At 47.9% G+C, this 16695-nt stretch overlaps 1 protein-coding gene across 1 annotated transcript; it reads right to left on the minus strand.

Moving 5' to 3' along the window:
- Positions 1–358: 358 nt before the first annotated feature.
- Positions 359–14624, minus strand: LOC105538420. The gene is made up of 7 exons (XM_011978267.1): positions 14207–14624; positions 13848–13961; positions 13284–13599; positions 13007–13171; positions 9754–9971; positions 9505–9623; positions 359–534 (listed from the first exon to the last, which is right to left on the minus strand). Exons 1-7 carry the CDS (start codon positions 14512–14514, stop codon positions 359–361), a joined length of 1416 nt encoding a protein of 471 aa, XP_011833657.1. The 5' UTR covers positions 14515–14624.
- Between the last annotated feature and the right edge of the window lie 2071 nt (positions 14625–16695).

Below are 16695 nucleotides of genomic sequence, written 5' to 3' on the forward strand. Positions count from 1 at the left end.
GGGGGGTGTGTGTGTGTATGCGCCCGCGCGTGTGTGTGGGCGTGTGTCTGTGTGGGCCTGTGTGCTGTGTGCGTGTACGTGGCGTCTGTTGATAGGGATATGGCTCAAGCACTGCAGCCCTTATTTTTTTTTTTCATTTTATGTTCCCCCCCACCCTGAGCCGCCCGATCTTCTGGTCCGCTTCTCTGTGCGGTTCTTCTTGGGTTCGGGTCTCCATGTTCTTTATTTTTTTCCGTGGTTCCTGAATTCCGGGTGAGCTGTGTGTGTGTGTGTGTGTGTGTGTGCTTTTTTGCGTGTACGTGGCGTCTGCTGAAAGGAATATGGCTCAATCACTGCAGCCCTTTTGTTAAAATTAGTTTTACTTTCTCCCCTCGAGTCGCCCCACCTTCTGGTTAGCCTCCTTGTGAGTCTCTTCTTGTTCTGCGGGTCTCCGTGTCGTTTTTTTTTCCGTGGTTCCTGAATCCTCGGTGAGTTGGGGGTTGACTGAGGCTCGCAGGAGCCCAAAGCACCTCCCCCTCCAAAGCAGCAACTCTTCTAGAAAGAAGAGAGCACAGCACACCCGATAAGAGAAACCTCCAAGTGTCTCTTTTTCCTGTGGCCAAACCGGGGCCAGACCCTAGCAGTCCTGTGCTCAGGGCTCCTCGAATCCCCCTCGAATTCTGTTCCTAACCGAGCAGGCACTTCACTTCGTGATGGTCTTGGGATTTCATTCTGTGGACAAAGAATGTGAGCACCAGTTAGGTCATATGGGGGAGGATGCAATCTGGTGAGGTATGGGTGGATCCCGCACCTTCACCTGCTAAACAGTTTCTGAGAGATTATAGGGAAAAGAAGGAGAGATCAGACTGTTAGCATGTCTATGTGGAAATGGATGCCGTAAGAAACTCCATTTTGACCTCTATCCTAAGCAATTGCTTTGCCCTTAGATGCTGTTGATCTGTAACGTTGCAACCTGAAATTCAGGTTGCAAACCCCAAGTGCAAACCCCAAGATAATATCAAGTAGAACAGAATAGAGTTTCTATCCTGGCAATGCCAATCCAACTACAATATCCACAATATCAGCCGCTGTGAAATAGAACCCAACCACCGGTAGTTTATCAGTACTGGCCGCCAGCTGTGCTTCAGTACGGGCAATCTCCAGAGGTTCAATGCAGACCTCAAGTGGTGTGTCCTTCGCCAAATAGCAAGGCCCCATACCAGCAAGCCATGGCGGTGATGTTTAATCCTACACTACCACCTAGTGGCCACAGTAGTACACTGCATGAAATCATTGATAAAGCCAGAAAACAGGGAGATCTTGAGGCATGGCAGTTCCCGATAATTTTACAACCAATATCTGCCGGGAAAGGGAGTCAAGAAGGAGCGTCTATCCCAACTGAGGCTAGATATTAATCTTCCACCATGAAGATGTTAAAAGATATGAAAGAAGGAATTTAACAATATGGACCCAACTCCCCTTATATGAGAACATTATTAGATCCCCTTGCTCATGGAAATAAACTTATTCCTTAAGTTTGGGAAATTTTGGCTAAATCTTCCCTTTCATCCTCTCAGTTCCTACAATTTAAAACCTTGTGGATTGATGGAGTACAAGAACAGGTACGAAGAAATCAGGATACTTATCCTGCTGTTAATATAGATGCCAACCAATTGCTAGGAACAGGTCCAAATTGGAGCACCGTTAACCAACAATCGGTAATGTAGAATGAGGCTATTGAACAACTAAGGGCTAATTGCCTCAGGGTCTGGGAAAAAAAATCAGGATCCAGGAGCCACTTGCCCTTCTTTTAATTCAATTAAACAAGGCTCTAAAGAGTCATATCCAGACTTTGTGGCAAGGTTGCAAGATGCCGCTGAAAAATCTATTTCACATGATAACGCCCAAAAAGGTATTGTAGAACTAATGGCTTATCAAAATGCAAATCCAGAATGTCAATCGGCCATAAAGCCATTAAAAGGAAAAGTTCCAGCAGGAGTTGATGTAATTACAGAGTATGTGAAGGCTTGTGATGGGATTGGAGGAGCTATGCCTAAGGCAATGCTAATGGCTCAAGCAATGATGGGAGTCATTTTAGGAGGATAAGTTAGAACATTTGGGGGAAATGTTATAATTGTGGTCAAATCCATCATCTAAAAAAGAACTGCCCAGTCTTAAATAAACAGAGTAAAAATAAAGAGCCACCTGGCCTGTGTCCAAGATGTGGAAAAGGAAAACATTGGGCTAATCAATGTCATTCTAAATTTGATTAAAATGGGCAACTATTGTCGGGAAACAGAATGAAGAGCCAGCCTCGGGCCCTGCAACCAACTGGGGCATTCCTGATTCAGCCATTTGTTCCTCAGAGTTTTCAGGGACAGCAACCCCCACAGCAAATACCACCACTTCAGGGAGCCCTCAATCAATAGCCAAAAAAAATAGACTAAACAAAAGCCTGTTACAGGACTTGTCGGTGTGGGCATCGCCTCAGAAGTGTATCAAAGTGCCATGATTTTACATTGTCTAGGACCTGATAATCAAAAAACACGGTTCAACCTATGATTACTTCTATTCCAATTAATTTATGGGGCTGAAACTTGTTACAGCAATGGCATGCAGAGATTACTATCCCAGCCTCTCTATACAGCCCCACGAGTCAAAAAATCATCATGACTAAAATGGGATATCTCCCTGGCAAAGGACCAGGGAAGAATGGAGATGGCATTAAAGTCCCAATTGAAGTTGAGAGAAATCAAGAAAGAAAAGGAATAGGGTATGCTTTTTAGGAGTAGCCACTGTAGAGCCTCCAAAACCCATTCCATTAACTTAGAAAAACCTGTATAGGTAAATCAGTGGCCGCTACCAAAACAAAAGCTGGAGGCTTTACACTTATTGGCAAAAGAACAATTAGAAAAGGAACATATTGAGCCTTCATTTTCGCCTTGGAATTCTCCTGTGTTTGTAATTCAGAAAAAATCCAGCAGATGGCTCAGGCTAACTGACTCAAGAGCCCTCAATGCTGTAATTCAACCTATGGGGGCTCTCCGACCCGGGTTGCCCTCTCCGGCCATTATCGCCAAAGATTGGCCTTTAATTATAATTGATCTGAGCGTTGCTTTTTTAATCATTTATCTGCAAAACAGGATTTTGAAAAATTAGTTTTTGCTGTACCAGCCATAAATAATAAAGAACAAGCTACCAGGTTTCAGAGGAAAGTGTTGCCTCAGGGAATGCTTAATAGTCCGACTATTTGTCAGACTTTTGTAACTCAAGCACTTCAACCAGTTAGAGACAAGTTTTCAGACTGTCATATCATTCATTATGTTGATGTTATTTTGTGTACTGCAGAAACGAGAAACAAATTAATTGACTGTTACACATTTCTGCAGAGAGAGGTTACAAACGCAGGACTGACAATAGCATCTGATAAGATTCAAACCTCTACTCCTTTCCATTACTTGGGAATGCAGGTAGAAGAAAGAAAAATTAAACCACAAAAAATAGAAATAAGAAAAGACACATTAAAAACATTAAATGACTTTCAAAAATTGCTAGGAGATATTACCTGGATTCGGACAACTCTAGGCATCTCTACTTATGCCATGTCAAATTTGTTCTCTATCTTGAGAAGGGATCCAGAATTGAATAGTAAAAGAACATTAACTCCAGATGCAACTAAAGAAATTGAATTAATTGAAGAAAAAATTCGGTCAGCACAAGTAAATAGAATAGATCACTTAGCCCCACTCCAACTTTTGATTTTTGCTACTGCACATTCTCCAACAGGCATTATTGTTCAAAATACAGATCTTGTGGAGTGATCTTTCCTTCCTCACAGTACGATTAAGACTTTTACGTTGTACTTGGATCAAATGGCTACATTAATTGGTCAGGCAAGATTACGAATAATAAAATTGTGTGGAAGTGACCCAGATAAAAATCATTGTTCCTTTAAACAAGGAACAGGTTAGACAAGCCTTTATCAATTCTGCTGCATGGCAGATTGGCCTTGCTGATTTTGTGGGAAGTATTGATAATCATTACCCAAAAACAAAAATCTTCCAGTTTTTAAAATTGACTACTTGGATTTTACCTAAAATTACCAGACATAACCCTTTAAAAAATGCTCTGACAGTGTTTACTGATGGTTCCAGCAATGGAAAAGCCACTTACACTGGGCCAAAAAAAGGAGTCATTGAAACTCAATATCATTCAGCTCAAAGAGCAGAGTTGGTTGCCCGTCATTTCAGTGTTACAAGATTTTAATCAGCCTATTAACTTTGTATCAGATTCTGCATATGTAGTACAGGCTACAAAGGATGTTGAGACAGCCCTAATCAAATATAGTATGGATGATCAGCTAAATCAGCTGTTTAATTTGTTACAACAAACTGTAAGAAAAAGAAATTTCCCATTTCATATTACTCATATTCGAGCACATACTAATTTACCAGGGCCTTTAACTAAAGCAAATGAACAAGCTGACTTGCTAGAATCATATGCATTCATAGAAGCACAAGAACTTCATGCCTTGACACATGTAAATGCAATAGGACTAAAAAATAAATTTGCTATCACATGGAAACAGGCAAAAAATATTGTACCACGTTGCACCCAGTGTCAAGTCCTATACCTGCCCATTCAGGAGGCAGGAGTTAATCCCAGAGGTCTGTGTCCTAATGCGTTATGGAAAATGGATGTCACACATGTACCTTCATTTGGAAAATTGTCATTTGTCCATTGACAGTTGATACTTATTCACATTTTGTATGGGCAACCTGCCAGTTGGGAGAAAGTACTTCCCATGTTAAAAGACATCTGTTATCTTGTTTTGCTGTCATGGGAGTTCAAAAAATATTAAAACAGATAATGGGCCAGGATAGTGTAGTAAAACATTTCAAAAATTCTTAAATCAGTGGAAAATTACACATACAACATGAATCTCCTTTAATTCCCAAGGACAGGCCATAATTGAAAAAACTAATAGAACACTCAAAGCTCAGGTGGTGAAACAAAAAAAGGAAAAAGACAGTAAGGAGTGTAACACTCCCCAGATGCAACTTAATTTAGCACTCCATACTTTAAATTTTTTAAACATTTATAGAAATCAGACCACTACTTCTGCAGAGCAACATTTTACTGGTAAAAAAAAAAAAAAAAAAAAGGACCACATGAAGGAAAACTGATTTGGTGGAAAGACAACAAAAATAAGACATGAGAAATAGAGAAAGTGATAACATAGTGGAGAGGCTTTGCCTGTGTTTCACCAGGAGAAAATCAACTTCCTGTTTGGATACCCACTAGACATTTAAAGTTCTACAATGAACCCATCGGAGATGCAAAGAGAATCGCCTCTGCGGAGACAGAAAACCCACAATCGAGCATCATCAACTTGCCAGATAAACAAAATGGTGATATCAGAAGAACAGATAAAGTTGCCATCCACCAAGAAAGCAGAGCCGCCGACCTGGGCCCAATTAAAGAAGCTGACACAGTTAGCTGAAAAAAGCCTGAAGAACACAAGGGTAAAATGAACTCCAGAGAATATGCTGTCTGCAGCTTTGATGATTGTATCAATGTGGTAAGTCTCCCTGTGACTGCAGGAGCAGATGCAGCTAATTATACTTACTGGGCCTATGTGCCTTTCCCGCCCTTAATTCAGGCAGTCACATGAATGGATAATCTTATCGAAGTATATGTTAATAATAGTGCATGGGTACCAGGCCTCACAGATGATAGTTGCCCTGCCCAACCTGAAGAAGGAATGATGACAAATATTTCCACTGGGTATCATTATCCTCCTATTTGCCTAGGGAAGGCACCAGGATGTTTAATGTCTACAACCCAAAATTGGTTGGTAGAAGTACCTACTGTCAGTGCCACCAGTAGATTTACCTATCACATGATAAGTGGAATGTCACTCGGGCCACAGATGAATAACTTACAGGACTCTTCTTATCAAAGATCATTAAAATTTAGGCCTAAGAGGAAGCTTTGCCCCAAGAAAATTCCCAAAGAATCAAAAAGCCCAGAAGTTTTAGTTTGGGAAGAATGTGTGGCTGATACTGAGGTGGTATTACGAAACAATGAATTTGGAACTATTATAGACTGGGCCCCTCGAGGCCAATTTTATTATAATTGTATGGGACAGACTCACTCATGTTCACAGGCCCTATCCATCTGGCCCGCTAATCCAGCCTATGATAGTGATTTAACTAAAAGACTGGACCAGGTTTACAGAAAGTTAAAATCACCCTATCCATGGAAATGGGGTGAAAAGGGAATTTCATCACCTCGACCAAAGTTAGTTAGTTCTGCTACTGGTCCTGAACATCCGGAATTATGGAAGCTTACTGTGGCCTCGAACCACATTAGAATTTTGTCTGGAAATCAAGCTATAGGAACAAGAGATCATAAGCCATATTATACTACTAACCTAAATTCCAATCTGACAATTCCTTTGCAAAGTTGTGTAAAACCTCCTCATATGCTAGTTGTAAGAAACATAGTTATTAAACGAGATTCCCAAACTATAGCCTGTGAAAATTGTAGATTGCTTACTTGCATTGATTCGACTTTTGATTGGCAGCACCATATTCTGCTGGTGAGGGCAAGAGAGGGCGTGTGAATCCGTGTGTCCATGGACCAACCGTGGGAGGCTTCCCCATCTGTCCATATTATAACAGAAGTATTAAAAAGAGTTCTAACTAGATCCAAAAGATTCATTTTTACTTTAACTGCAGTGATTGTGGGTCTTATTGCAGTCACAGCTACTGCTGCGGCTGCTGGAATTGCTTTATACTCCTCTGTTCAAACTGCAGAATATGTAAATAATTGGCAAAAGAATTCCTCAAAATTGTGGAATTCTCAGACCCAAATAGATCAAAAATTGGCAAACCAAATTAATGATCTTAGACAAACCGTCATTTGGATGGGAGATAGGCTCATGAGCTTGGAATATCTTTTTCAGTTACAGTGTGACTGGAATATGTCAGATTTTTGTACTACAGCCCAAGCCTATAATGAGTCTGAACATCACTGGGACATGGTTGGACGCCATCTACAAGGAAGAAAAGATAATCTTACTTTGGATATTTCAAAATTAAAATGACAAATTTTTGAGGTATCAAAAGCCCATTTAAAGCTGGTGCCAGAAACAGGCAATCGTCAAAGCTGCTGATGGCCTCACAAATCTTAGCACTGTCACTTGGGTTAAAACCATCAGGCGTTCCACTATTGTAAGTTTCATATTAATCCTTGTATGTCTGTTCTGTCTGTTGTTAGTCTACAGGTGTATCCAGCAGCTCCGAAGAGACAGTGACCAGCGAGAACGGGCCATGATGACAATGGCGGTTTTGTCAAAAAGAAAAGGGGGATATGTAGGGAAAAGAAAGAGAGATCAGACTGCTACTGTGTCTATGTAGAAAAGGAAGACAAGAAACTTCATTTTGACTTGTACCTTGAACAATTGCTTTGCCCTGAGATGCTGTTAATCTGTAACTTTAGCCCCAACTGTGAGCTCACAGAAACATGTATTGTGTGGAATCAAGGTTTAAGGGATCTGGGGCTATGCAAGATGTGCTTTGTTAACAAAATGTCTACAGGCAGTATGCTTGGTAAAAGTCATCTCCATTCTCCATTCTCAATAAACCAGGGGCACAATGCACTGCGAAAAAGCCACAGGGACCTCTGCCCTGGAAAGCCAGGTATTGTCCAAGGTTTCTCCCCATGTGATAGCCTGCGATAAGGCCTTGTGGGATGGGAAAGACCTGACCGGCCCCCAGTCTGACATCCGTGAAGGGTCTGTGCTGAGGAGGATTAGTAAAAGAGGAAGGCCTCTTGCAGTTGAGATAAGAGTAAGGCCTCTGTCTTCTGCCTGCTCCTGGGAATGGAATGTCTCGGTATAAAACCCGATTGTACATTTGTTCAGTTCTGAGATAGGAGAAAAACTGCCTTGTGGCAGGAAGCGAGACATGTTGGCAGTAATGCTGCTTTGTTACTCTTTACTCCACTGAGATGTTTGGGTGGAGAAAAGCACAAATCTGGCCTACGAGCACATCTAGGCATAGTTCCTTCCCTTGAACTTATTTGTGACACAGATTCCTTTGCTCACATGTTTTCTTGCTGACCTTCTCCCCACTATCACCCTGCTCTCCTGCTGCATTTCCCTTGCTGAGATAGTGGAAATAATAATAAATACTGAGGGAACTCAGAGACCAGTGATGGTGCAGGTCCTCCATATGCTGAGCGCAGGTCCCCTGGGTCCCCTGTTCTTTCTCTATACTTTGTCTCTGTGTCTTATTTCTTTTCTCAGTCTCTCATCCTACCTGAGGAGAAATACCCACAGGTGTGGAGGCCTGGCCCCCTTCAACAGATGATACAGAAGGTACTTCCCACTCCACCCCTGCGTTCCCTTCATCGCACAGGCCGTCCACACCATAGCCCAGTGCCCAGGTGGGAGGACTCCAACATCCCGGGGAACAGTTGGAGCGCAAACCTGGGCCATTCTGGCCAGCTCCCAATTTTGGCTGTCATTCCGGAAACACATGGGAGTGGGATGGACTGAGGCTGGCTGGGATGTGCCCTGCACACCGGCCTCCTCTTTTCCTGACTTCCATGTTTCTGGTGGGCCTAGGGTTTCCTGGGTCTGGCTCAAAGACTTCCACAGTCAACGTTTCGCTGTTCACGGAGGACGACCCTCACGGGGACCATTGTATGACTGTTTTCTTCTAAACACTGTCAGGTTTTAAGGACTAGGCAGCTGTGATACTTTTGGAACAGTAAATTCCCGTTATATCTGCCAACAATGAAACTCTTGTTCTCCCACTTCTATAGGAGTACAGCATGATTCCTATATGATGAGACCTAGGCAGCCAAGTCTGGTTTTTACCTGGTAATCTAGGCTCTCTTTCGTTTCATCTGCATGTCTTTTCTCATTGTGGAGTTGGTTCTTCTTGGGCTGGGTGTGACTGCCTCTCGCCACAGATCTTTTGCTTGCCAGGGATTTTAGTGAGCTCAAGGGATTTTCGGTAGTTTGACTGCCCTCCAGGTTGTGGGTGGTGGTCTCATTTTGGGGGCTGGGGTTTTTTGCACTTTACACGAGTCTCTTGGGTCCTCTGGCAAGAATCCACGAACTTGGGTTTGACTCCAGCACAAACCCTCTCATTCTCCCATTTGAGCCTTTATTTCCCTTTGCTTTCATGGGGAATCCACAGTGCCCCTCAACAGCACTCCTGGGCACCCTTTTCAGGCTTGCAATCACACCAGACGGTTTATGAAACACTCTCTCAACCCTGTGTGCCCTTGTTGGATGCCAGTTCCAGGTGTGAGACCTCTTCTCCACCTTGGACTTGCCTTTATTGTCGTTTCTCCCTAACCCAGACAGCCGTACTGAGAAGCAGGAGCTCCTGGGAGGCCCTGGATGAAGGGAGACAGTGAGTTCAAGGGCCCCGCAATCTTCCGCTGACACTCTCCTCTGGGGTCTCAGGTGTGATTCCATCACCCGGAGATCCCTCAACAACTCACCAGACTGTATTCCCTTCTTCCTGGGACCGGATTCTTGCACACAGACTCTTTCGGGAATGGAGTCCAAAGAGCTGTTCCCAGAGCCCACTGGAATCGCCTCTTCCTCCAGCGGGACCCGACTAATGAGACGGCCCAAGGATGCCGTATGGTCGTTACTTTTAGGCTTCCACAGTCATTGTTGCAGGCAGCTTTTTCCCGAGACTAGGCCGACTTTGCCTGTCCCATTTTCCTCTGCTCAGGCAGGCTGACAGCCCTGACAGCCTGGTCCCGGCTCCTGCCTCGCGGATGCGCATGCGCCAGTCGCGGGACACCTGTCGCGAGCAGTGAGCCTTACCTCGCGTCTCAGTGTATGCCACCTTTGCCTGGTGACAAGTTTCTCCCGCTTCGTGGACCAGGGGACCTTTGTGGACATGTGTTGGCGTTGGACTCTCGCCTGTCTTCTCTGGGGGATCCACGGGATAGTCCCACTACCCCAAGATAAGGCAGGGATGAGCCAGCGTTAGGAATCGTCAACAGAGACCCAATGCCTCCCCAAGCTCTCTCTGTAGTCCTGGCTTTGTCTCCTCCAAGGTGCTGTGACCTTAGGCAAGTCACTGCCTCTCCTGCAGGTCTTCGGTTAGGACAGAGATAAATGAATCAGGGAGAAAACAGAAAAGGTTCTTCCAGCCCTCCTCTCTTCTGCCCCTTCACTGTCTGCCTGGTAAAATGGTATCTCTTGGTCACATTTGCTACTCATTAAGTCACCTGTCCTGTGGGAAAGTCCTCACGTTGGTGATACCAGGTCCCACTCTCTACCCTCTAGGAATTGCAGAGTCTCATGAATCTGTGTGTGTTCATCCCAGGGTCACTTCGCACCTACACCTCCAGACCTCTAGGTTGCCCTGGGTTAATACTGAGACTAGAGGGAGAAGCAATTACAGGAGAGAAGGAGAGGAAGTGAGGAGGCATAAGAGGGGATCTGGGGTTTGGTGATAGGGGAGAGATAGGGTCACAAAAGGTTTACTGGATATGAGAAGCCCGCCCACGGAAAAGCTTCTAAAGATGGGTAACGTGGTGCTGGGGCCACAGTACCATTGACCAAAGCAGACATCAACTGGGAGGGAATGGAGGAGATGAGAAAGTTAGAAGGAAAGGGAAGGCCCAGATCAGATCTTGATGCACTCTTCTTCCTAGACTGGCATGGTTTCCATTACTCAAATTCTCACAGGACTGCAATCTTGGTTTAAACAAATCACTCTGGCTTACCGCTGAGGTCAGAAAAGACTGCAGGGGCCTTGGGCAGAAGCAGGGAGACTGAGACCAGAAAGGTAGCTACTGTGACAATTATGCAGGCTTAGGTGGGAGAAACCACACTGACGCTGACTAGGTTCTCTGGATTTCCACCTCTGCAAGGCAGCTTCCTTCCTCACCTATTCAATGAGGACACAGTCGTCTGTTGCAGAGCGGCTTTCAGGAAGAAACAAGGTTCACAGGCCCAGCTCAGCACACAGTAGGCTCTGATGGGGCCTCCTCTACTCAGTTGAATGAGCCTGGGGCATTTGATGAACTGTTGCTTGCTGTGTGACCCCTGGGAAGTTACTTCACCTTACTGAGCTGGTTTTCTCATTAAAGTGGGGTGGGGTAGACATGTCAGTATGCAGAATGGAGCTGGACCGAATGTAGGCATTTCTGCTGCATCTGGAAAGTAAGATAAGTGAGCTCACTGTCACAAAAGGCACAGAAGAAGAAACTGAATTTGCACTTGGTGGAGAAAATGTAACTCTACTAATATAACCTGACAATCGCTACATGTTTACTGGGCACCTGGTGCAGAGCTAAGAAATCTTCCATTATAATCTGATGCAGTGGTACTGAGCCTGCAAAGTCAATGTGCACTCACAAACTCAGCCACTGTCATCTCATGTAACCCTCACACATCAGCTGTCTGAGGTAATCCCCAATCTCTACGGTACAGTGGAAGAGACTGAGGCCAAGATGGTGAAGGATCTTAACCAAAGCCAGGTACAGTGGAGTCCTTAATGCAAAAGGAACTCACATCTGGGCACACCTGCATAAGGTGACATATGATACTTTTTACTTTCCGTCAAAACAGTAATTTCTGCTCATTGTGGTACAAGGAGGAAACCACAGAAGAGAATGAAAATGGAAAACACACATCATCACCAATGTTGCCTCCCAGAGATGAGCATGGTCCCCATGTGGAAGTCTCCTGTCCATTTCTTCCTTGGCCTGCACACATTATGATAGTGGCAGCAGATGGGTGCTGGGCACTTACCAGGCTGGCCATGACACCAAAAACTTTACAGATGTCCCTTTACTTATTCCTCGCAAAAGTATTATGTCCCAAGGACACTGGGGCCCTTAGGGAGATACTTTTCCATGGGTGGTACTGGATTTGGATTAAGGTCTCACCTGGGTCAAATCCCTGTGTGTGTGCAAAGCTAGGTCTATCATTATTTTCTGATGTATGAAGTGGAGGCCATGCTGTGAATGTGTGCACCTGTAAGCCTTTGACACAGGCAGCTTTCTCTAAAATGCACAGCCTGCCTTACTGACTTAATTCCTCCCACACCTCAGACCAGCCCCTGCAATTGCCCTTTGCATGTTCTCACCTGGCCTCATGATCATCTCCTTCCATGTGGGTCTCCCTTCTTCCATGTGGCCCTGTATAGACCTCCATTGTGCAGTGTTTTTTGTTGTTGTTTGTTTGTTTTTGAGATGGAGTCTAGCTCTGTTGCACAGGCTGGAGTGCAGTGGTGCGATCTCAGCTCACTGCAACCTCTGCCTCCTGGGTTCAAGTGATTCTCCTCCCAAGTAGCTGGGGTTACAGGCGCCCACCATTACATCCAGCTAATCTTTTTGTATTTTCAGTAAAGACAAGGTTTCACTATGTTGGCCAGGCTGGTCTTGAACTCCTAACCTCGTGATCCATCCGCCTCGGCCTCCGGAAGTGCTGGGATTACAAGCATGAGCCACCGTGCCCGGTCGTCTTCTCCTTCTCCTTCTCCTTCTCCTTCTCCTTCTCCTCCTCCTCCTCCTCCTCCTCCTCCTCCTCCTCCTCCTCCTCCTCCTTCTCCTTCCTTCTTTCTTCTTCTTCATAGTTCAGGGCTCTGACTCTCAGCAGGGTGTCCTGCCCCAGGGTTCCCCTTGACCCATTTCAGAGGGGTGGTCAGGTGGGTCACTGGTTCCTCACCCTGTGCGACTCCAGAACTTGCATCCTGATGGGGGAAGCAGGAAGCACTACCTGCCATGAGGGCATAACCCCAGCCCCAGGGCAGGCAGAAAATTCCCCCATCCCTGTTAAGATCCAGCCCCAATGCTGGTACTCAGGCAGGACCTGCCCGAGTGGGACCTATCTCCACCTTCCTCACACACCTCCCTGACGCTCACTTAAACTCCAGTCACCTGGGAACCTCTGCCAGACCTGTGCTTCCACCTGGGGAGCCCCTAGGGCCCTCATTTCACCCCATTCCCTGAAGCCTGGCAGCTGCTGCTACCCCACCCTCCAGCCAGAGGAGGGCGCTCCCTCCTCAGCTGTCCCTGTCACTATGGGGGTCCTTCCTCCCGTGAGCTCTGTGGCCTCGCACAGGCTGCTCAACACCTCTGAGCTCAAATCCCTGCCCCCATGGGGAAGCGTGTTCTGAAGATGAGAGGGGGAGAGGGCAAGCTGTAAGGGAAGCAGGTGACACGGGGCTGGACAGGGAACGGAACGGCCTGGCTCTCAAGGAAGGGAACTTCTCCAGATGGCTTCCTCCTCTGTCAAATGGGCCCATGAATACCCTATTGATGGTGAGAATTAAGAGATACGAAACCCATTCTTTCTTCATTATGATGATTTTTAGTTTCACAGTAGCACTTAGCACCTGCCCGCCCTCCTTCTCCACCACCCAGCAGGAGCGGGGCGGCCTGGATCTGTGTTCTGCCCCTGACCAGGGGGCCGCGTCTTCAGCAAAGTCTGCGGAGAGAAAGGTGCCGCTCCTGGAGGACAGCGGGATGGGACAGTCCCCTTCACACCCAGCCCCGCAGAGCGGGATAGAAACGCTGCCGCTGTCGACTCCATGCTGCCGGGAAGGGCACTGTGGGGGCCACTTTCTGAAAAGAAGAAACCGTCTGAACACAAAGTGGCTCAAGCAATGTTCATCTATCTGCCAGGGAAACGGAGGTCCTGAGTGCCAGAGCCCAAGTCACCCAGCAAGAGAAAACTCGGGTGGAGCTCAGGGTGTCCAGCCCCCGTCCACCCAGCCGCCGCGGTCAAGGTTAATAAGGGCAAGGGGCCAAGCAGAACCGCCTACAAGGAACCGAGTGCCCACAAAGCAGGGAGCGAAGAACGTTTCTTGTATCTGGAGCGCAGCCCTTTTGCGGAAGGCACAGTTCGGGCTCCAGGAGCCAGGCAGGGATCCGGGCCTTGTTGCGGAGGGGACGCCCGGGCTGAGCTCACCTGCTGGAGGCGGCAGCCCCTGGAGTCATGGGGTCGCCGGCTTGTGGTGAGGGGCTGGCACTGTTCCTTGGCCCCGCTCCCCTCCCGCAAAGGGCCAGGAGGTCGGGCTCCCGGCGGTGTCCAGGCTCTCGCCCGCCGGTGCCTGAGCCGCACCCACCGCGTCCCCTCCGCCCCGACACCTGGTGCGGAGGGTCCGGACCCGGGGTCATCTGGCAGGGCCCTGCAGCTCCCACGGGCGCCCAGCAGCGCGGAGCCCCTTCTCACTCCTGCTTGGGTGGCCTCTCCTCTCCGGGGGCTGCGTCCTCGCTGGACGCCAGGTTCCCGGATTCTTCTAGGTCGCCCTGGCTCCTGGCAGGTCCTGATGCCACGCAGTCCTCCATGGGCTCCTCTGACCTGAGAGGGACAGTGCGATGGGGCTGGCGGGGATGGGGGTCCCCGCGCTGTGGAAAAGCAGCGGGGCTGCTGCTGACCGAAGCCGCCTGGGTTTGTTCGGGAACCGTCCCCCTGGGGCCCCTCCGCCCGGCAAACGCTCCAGGTGCGGTTTGGGAGTGAAGCCGGACACCGAACACCATCCACGCTCAGCCCCACGGGGCTCCAGGAGTCCTGAGCCCAAGCCCCTACATTTGCATTTTATTTTAAAAACCTGAGGGTTAAAGTCGGGCAAGTCAGTTGCCTCCGTGTTTGTCGCCTGCTGCCTCGATGTCAGCTTCTTTTGCTGGCAGTCAGAGACCAATCCCCCAGGCCCTCCAGGACCCCCTATCTGGTGAGGACATCCTCTGCAATCATGAGCAGCACTGAGGTGCTTCAGACCCCGGTCACTGCCCCAACAGGTGAGAGGCCTCGCTCTGGGGACTGGAGATGTGCGACGCAGTCTCCCAGAGCCTCCATCCTCTTGCCCAAGGAGGCTGCGCACCCTCACTCAGGGCTGTGAGGGAGATGAGGGCAGCTCACAGGCTAAGGGGCTGCTGAAGGCAGCTTTTGTGGACAGGTGATTTACGAGCCTGGGGGAAGCAGGTTAGGGGTGTGTGTGTGAGAGAGAGAGAGAGAGAGTGTGAGAGAGAGAGAGAGAGAAATTCTCCCATGCGAGGATATCTGCCTGTCTCAGTAGAGTAGGAGTGAACAGCAGCATCCCTGCAGAGGAGCAGCATGTGGACAGAGTCACAGGTTCAATCACAACATATCCTTGTGAGTCAAGGAGAGCAGGTTCCCTGGTCACCTGTGGTCTGGGTTTTGTGTTTGCCTTTTACTGCTGTTCCAATAAGCCAGGGCACTGGGGCCAGATTGCCCTCAGCCATGGCCAACCCTTCCCTGACAAGCTGGGGAGGACCAACTCCCTTCCCATCATAGGGACACAGGAGATCAGAGCAGCCTGCCCAGTGTGGATCTGAACTCAGAGAGAGGAAGCCACTGTCTCAGAGTCACAGAGCAGGTCAGTGGCAGGGCCCATGTCCCTGACCCCCAAGCTCTATTTCTCTGAGGAAATATTCCACCCAAGAGCAGGAGAGTTCTCTGAGCATGGAATCCCTGGCAGGTGAGGTCATTTTACCCGTTATCTCTTTTCAACCACATTGTGTATGTGGTTTGTATCAGTGTCCCCATTGTAAGGCAGAAAACAGTCTCAGTCGGGCGGATCACGAGGTCGGGAGATCGAGACCATCCTGGCTAACACGGTGAAACCCCGTCTCTACTAAAAAAAATACAAAAAACCAGCCGGGCGAGGTGGCGGGTGCCTGTAGTCCCAGCTACTCCGGAGGCTGAGGCAGGAGAATGGCGTGAACCCGGGAGGCGGAGCTTGCAGTGAGCTGAGATCCGGCCACTGCACTCCAGCCTGGGCCACAGCGAGACTCCGTCTCAAAAAAAAAAAAAAAAAAAGGAAACAGTCTCAGTGATGGGGCAAAGGCTGGTGCAAGACTACAGAGCTCAGAAGTGGCTGAGCTGAGACAAGAACCAGCAGGCTTCCTTCACCATTGCTCTGCTCCATCTGGAGGTTGGACAATTTACCTGTGTGCCAACAGCCACAAGCCTTTGTTGGCTCAGGGTAGATATGAAAAGCTGGAAACCATGAAGCTTTCAGCCCCACTCATTTCTGCAGGGGCAGGTAGCTGTGCTTGGCATGGGCTCTCCCTTGCTCAAAATAGAGCCTCCTATTCCTTCCGGTTGTCCCAGAAATGAGTCACAGGTGGGTGAGGTTGCATCCGGGCCTGGGCAGGATGATGTCTTCTGAGCTAGGCTGAAAACTCAAGCCTTGCAGCTGGGCAAGTTATGACTTCGGTTCTGCCTCAGCCACTCCCACGCTGGACAACTCTGGCCATATCTCTCTGTAAGCTGCAGTTTCCTTATCTTTAAAATGGAGACAATGGCACCTCTCTCCCAGAGTAGCCACTGGGATTTAATAAGGCCTCGGCATGAGAAGATGGCTTGGGTATTCTCTGGTATTACCCAGTGGCTGTATTGGTGAGTTTTCCTTGGTCTATGGTGACCTTCCTGAGGGTAAGGACCAAGTATTACTTGGCTCAGGACCCAGACAGGCACAGCACAGCCAGAACCAGAGGGGCCTAGGCCTGGGTATAAATTGGAATACAGGCATCTGGCCCAGTTTTTCTGACTCTGTCTCCTTCCCAACCTTTTCCAAACTGGCCCAAGGATCAGATTTGCCATGCTGCCCAGGCATGGTGGTCCTGTCTGAACAAGCAGCCTCAGAATTTCTCTGGTGCCAGCTGGACAACTCAGAGGGAAAAACTGGTCACCAATTT

The sequence above is a fragment of the Mandrillus leucophaeus genome, unplaced genomic scaffold (assembly GCF_000951045.1).
Source record: "Mandrillus leucophaeus isolate KB7577 unplaced genomic scaffold, Mleu.le_1.0 Scaffold1919, whole genome shotgun sequence".
Classification (NCBI taxonomy): domain Eukaryota; kingdom Metazoa; phylum Chordata; class Mammalia; order Primates; family Cercopithecidae; genus Mandrillus; species Mandrillus leucophaeus.

Coding starts and splice junctions, on each gene's coding strand:
- LOC105538420 (XM_011978267.1), bottom strand. CDS start 14,514: ATGGTGTTCGGTGTCCGGCTTCACTCCCAAACCGCACCTGGAGCGTTT. Junction 13,172..13,283: donor TAATTCTCACCATCAATAGG/GTATTCATGGGC, acceptor CTTCCCTTACAG/CTTGCCCTCTCCCCCTCTCA. Junction 535..9,504: donor GAAGAAGGGAATACAGTCTG/GTGAGTTGTTGA, acceptor TCTTCTTTCTAG/AAGAGTTGCTGCTTTGGAGG.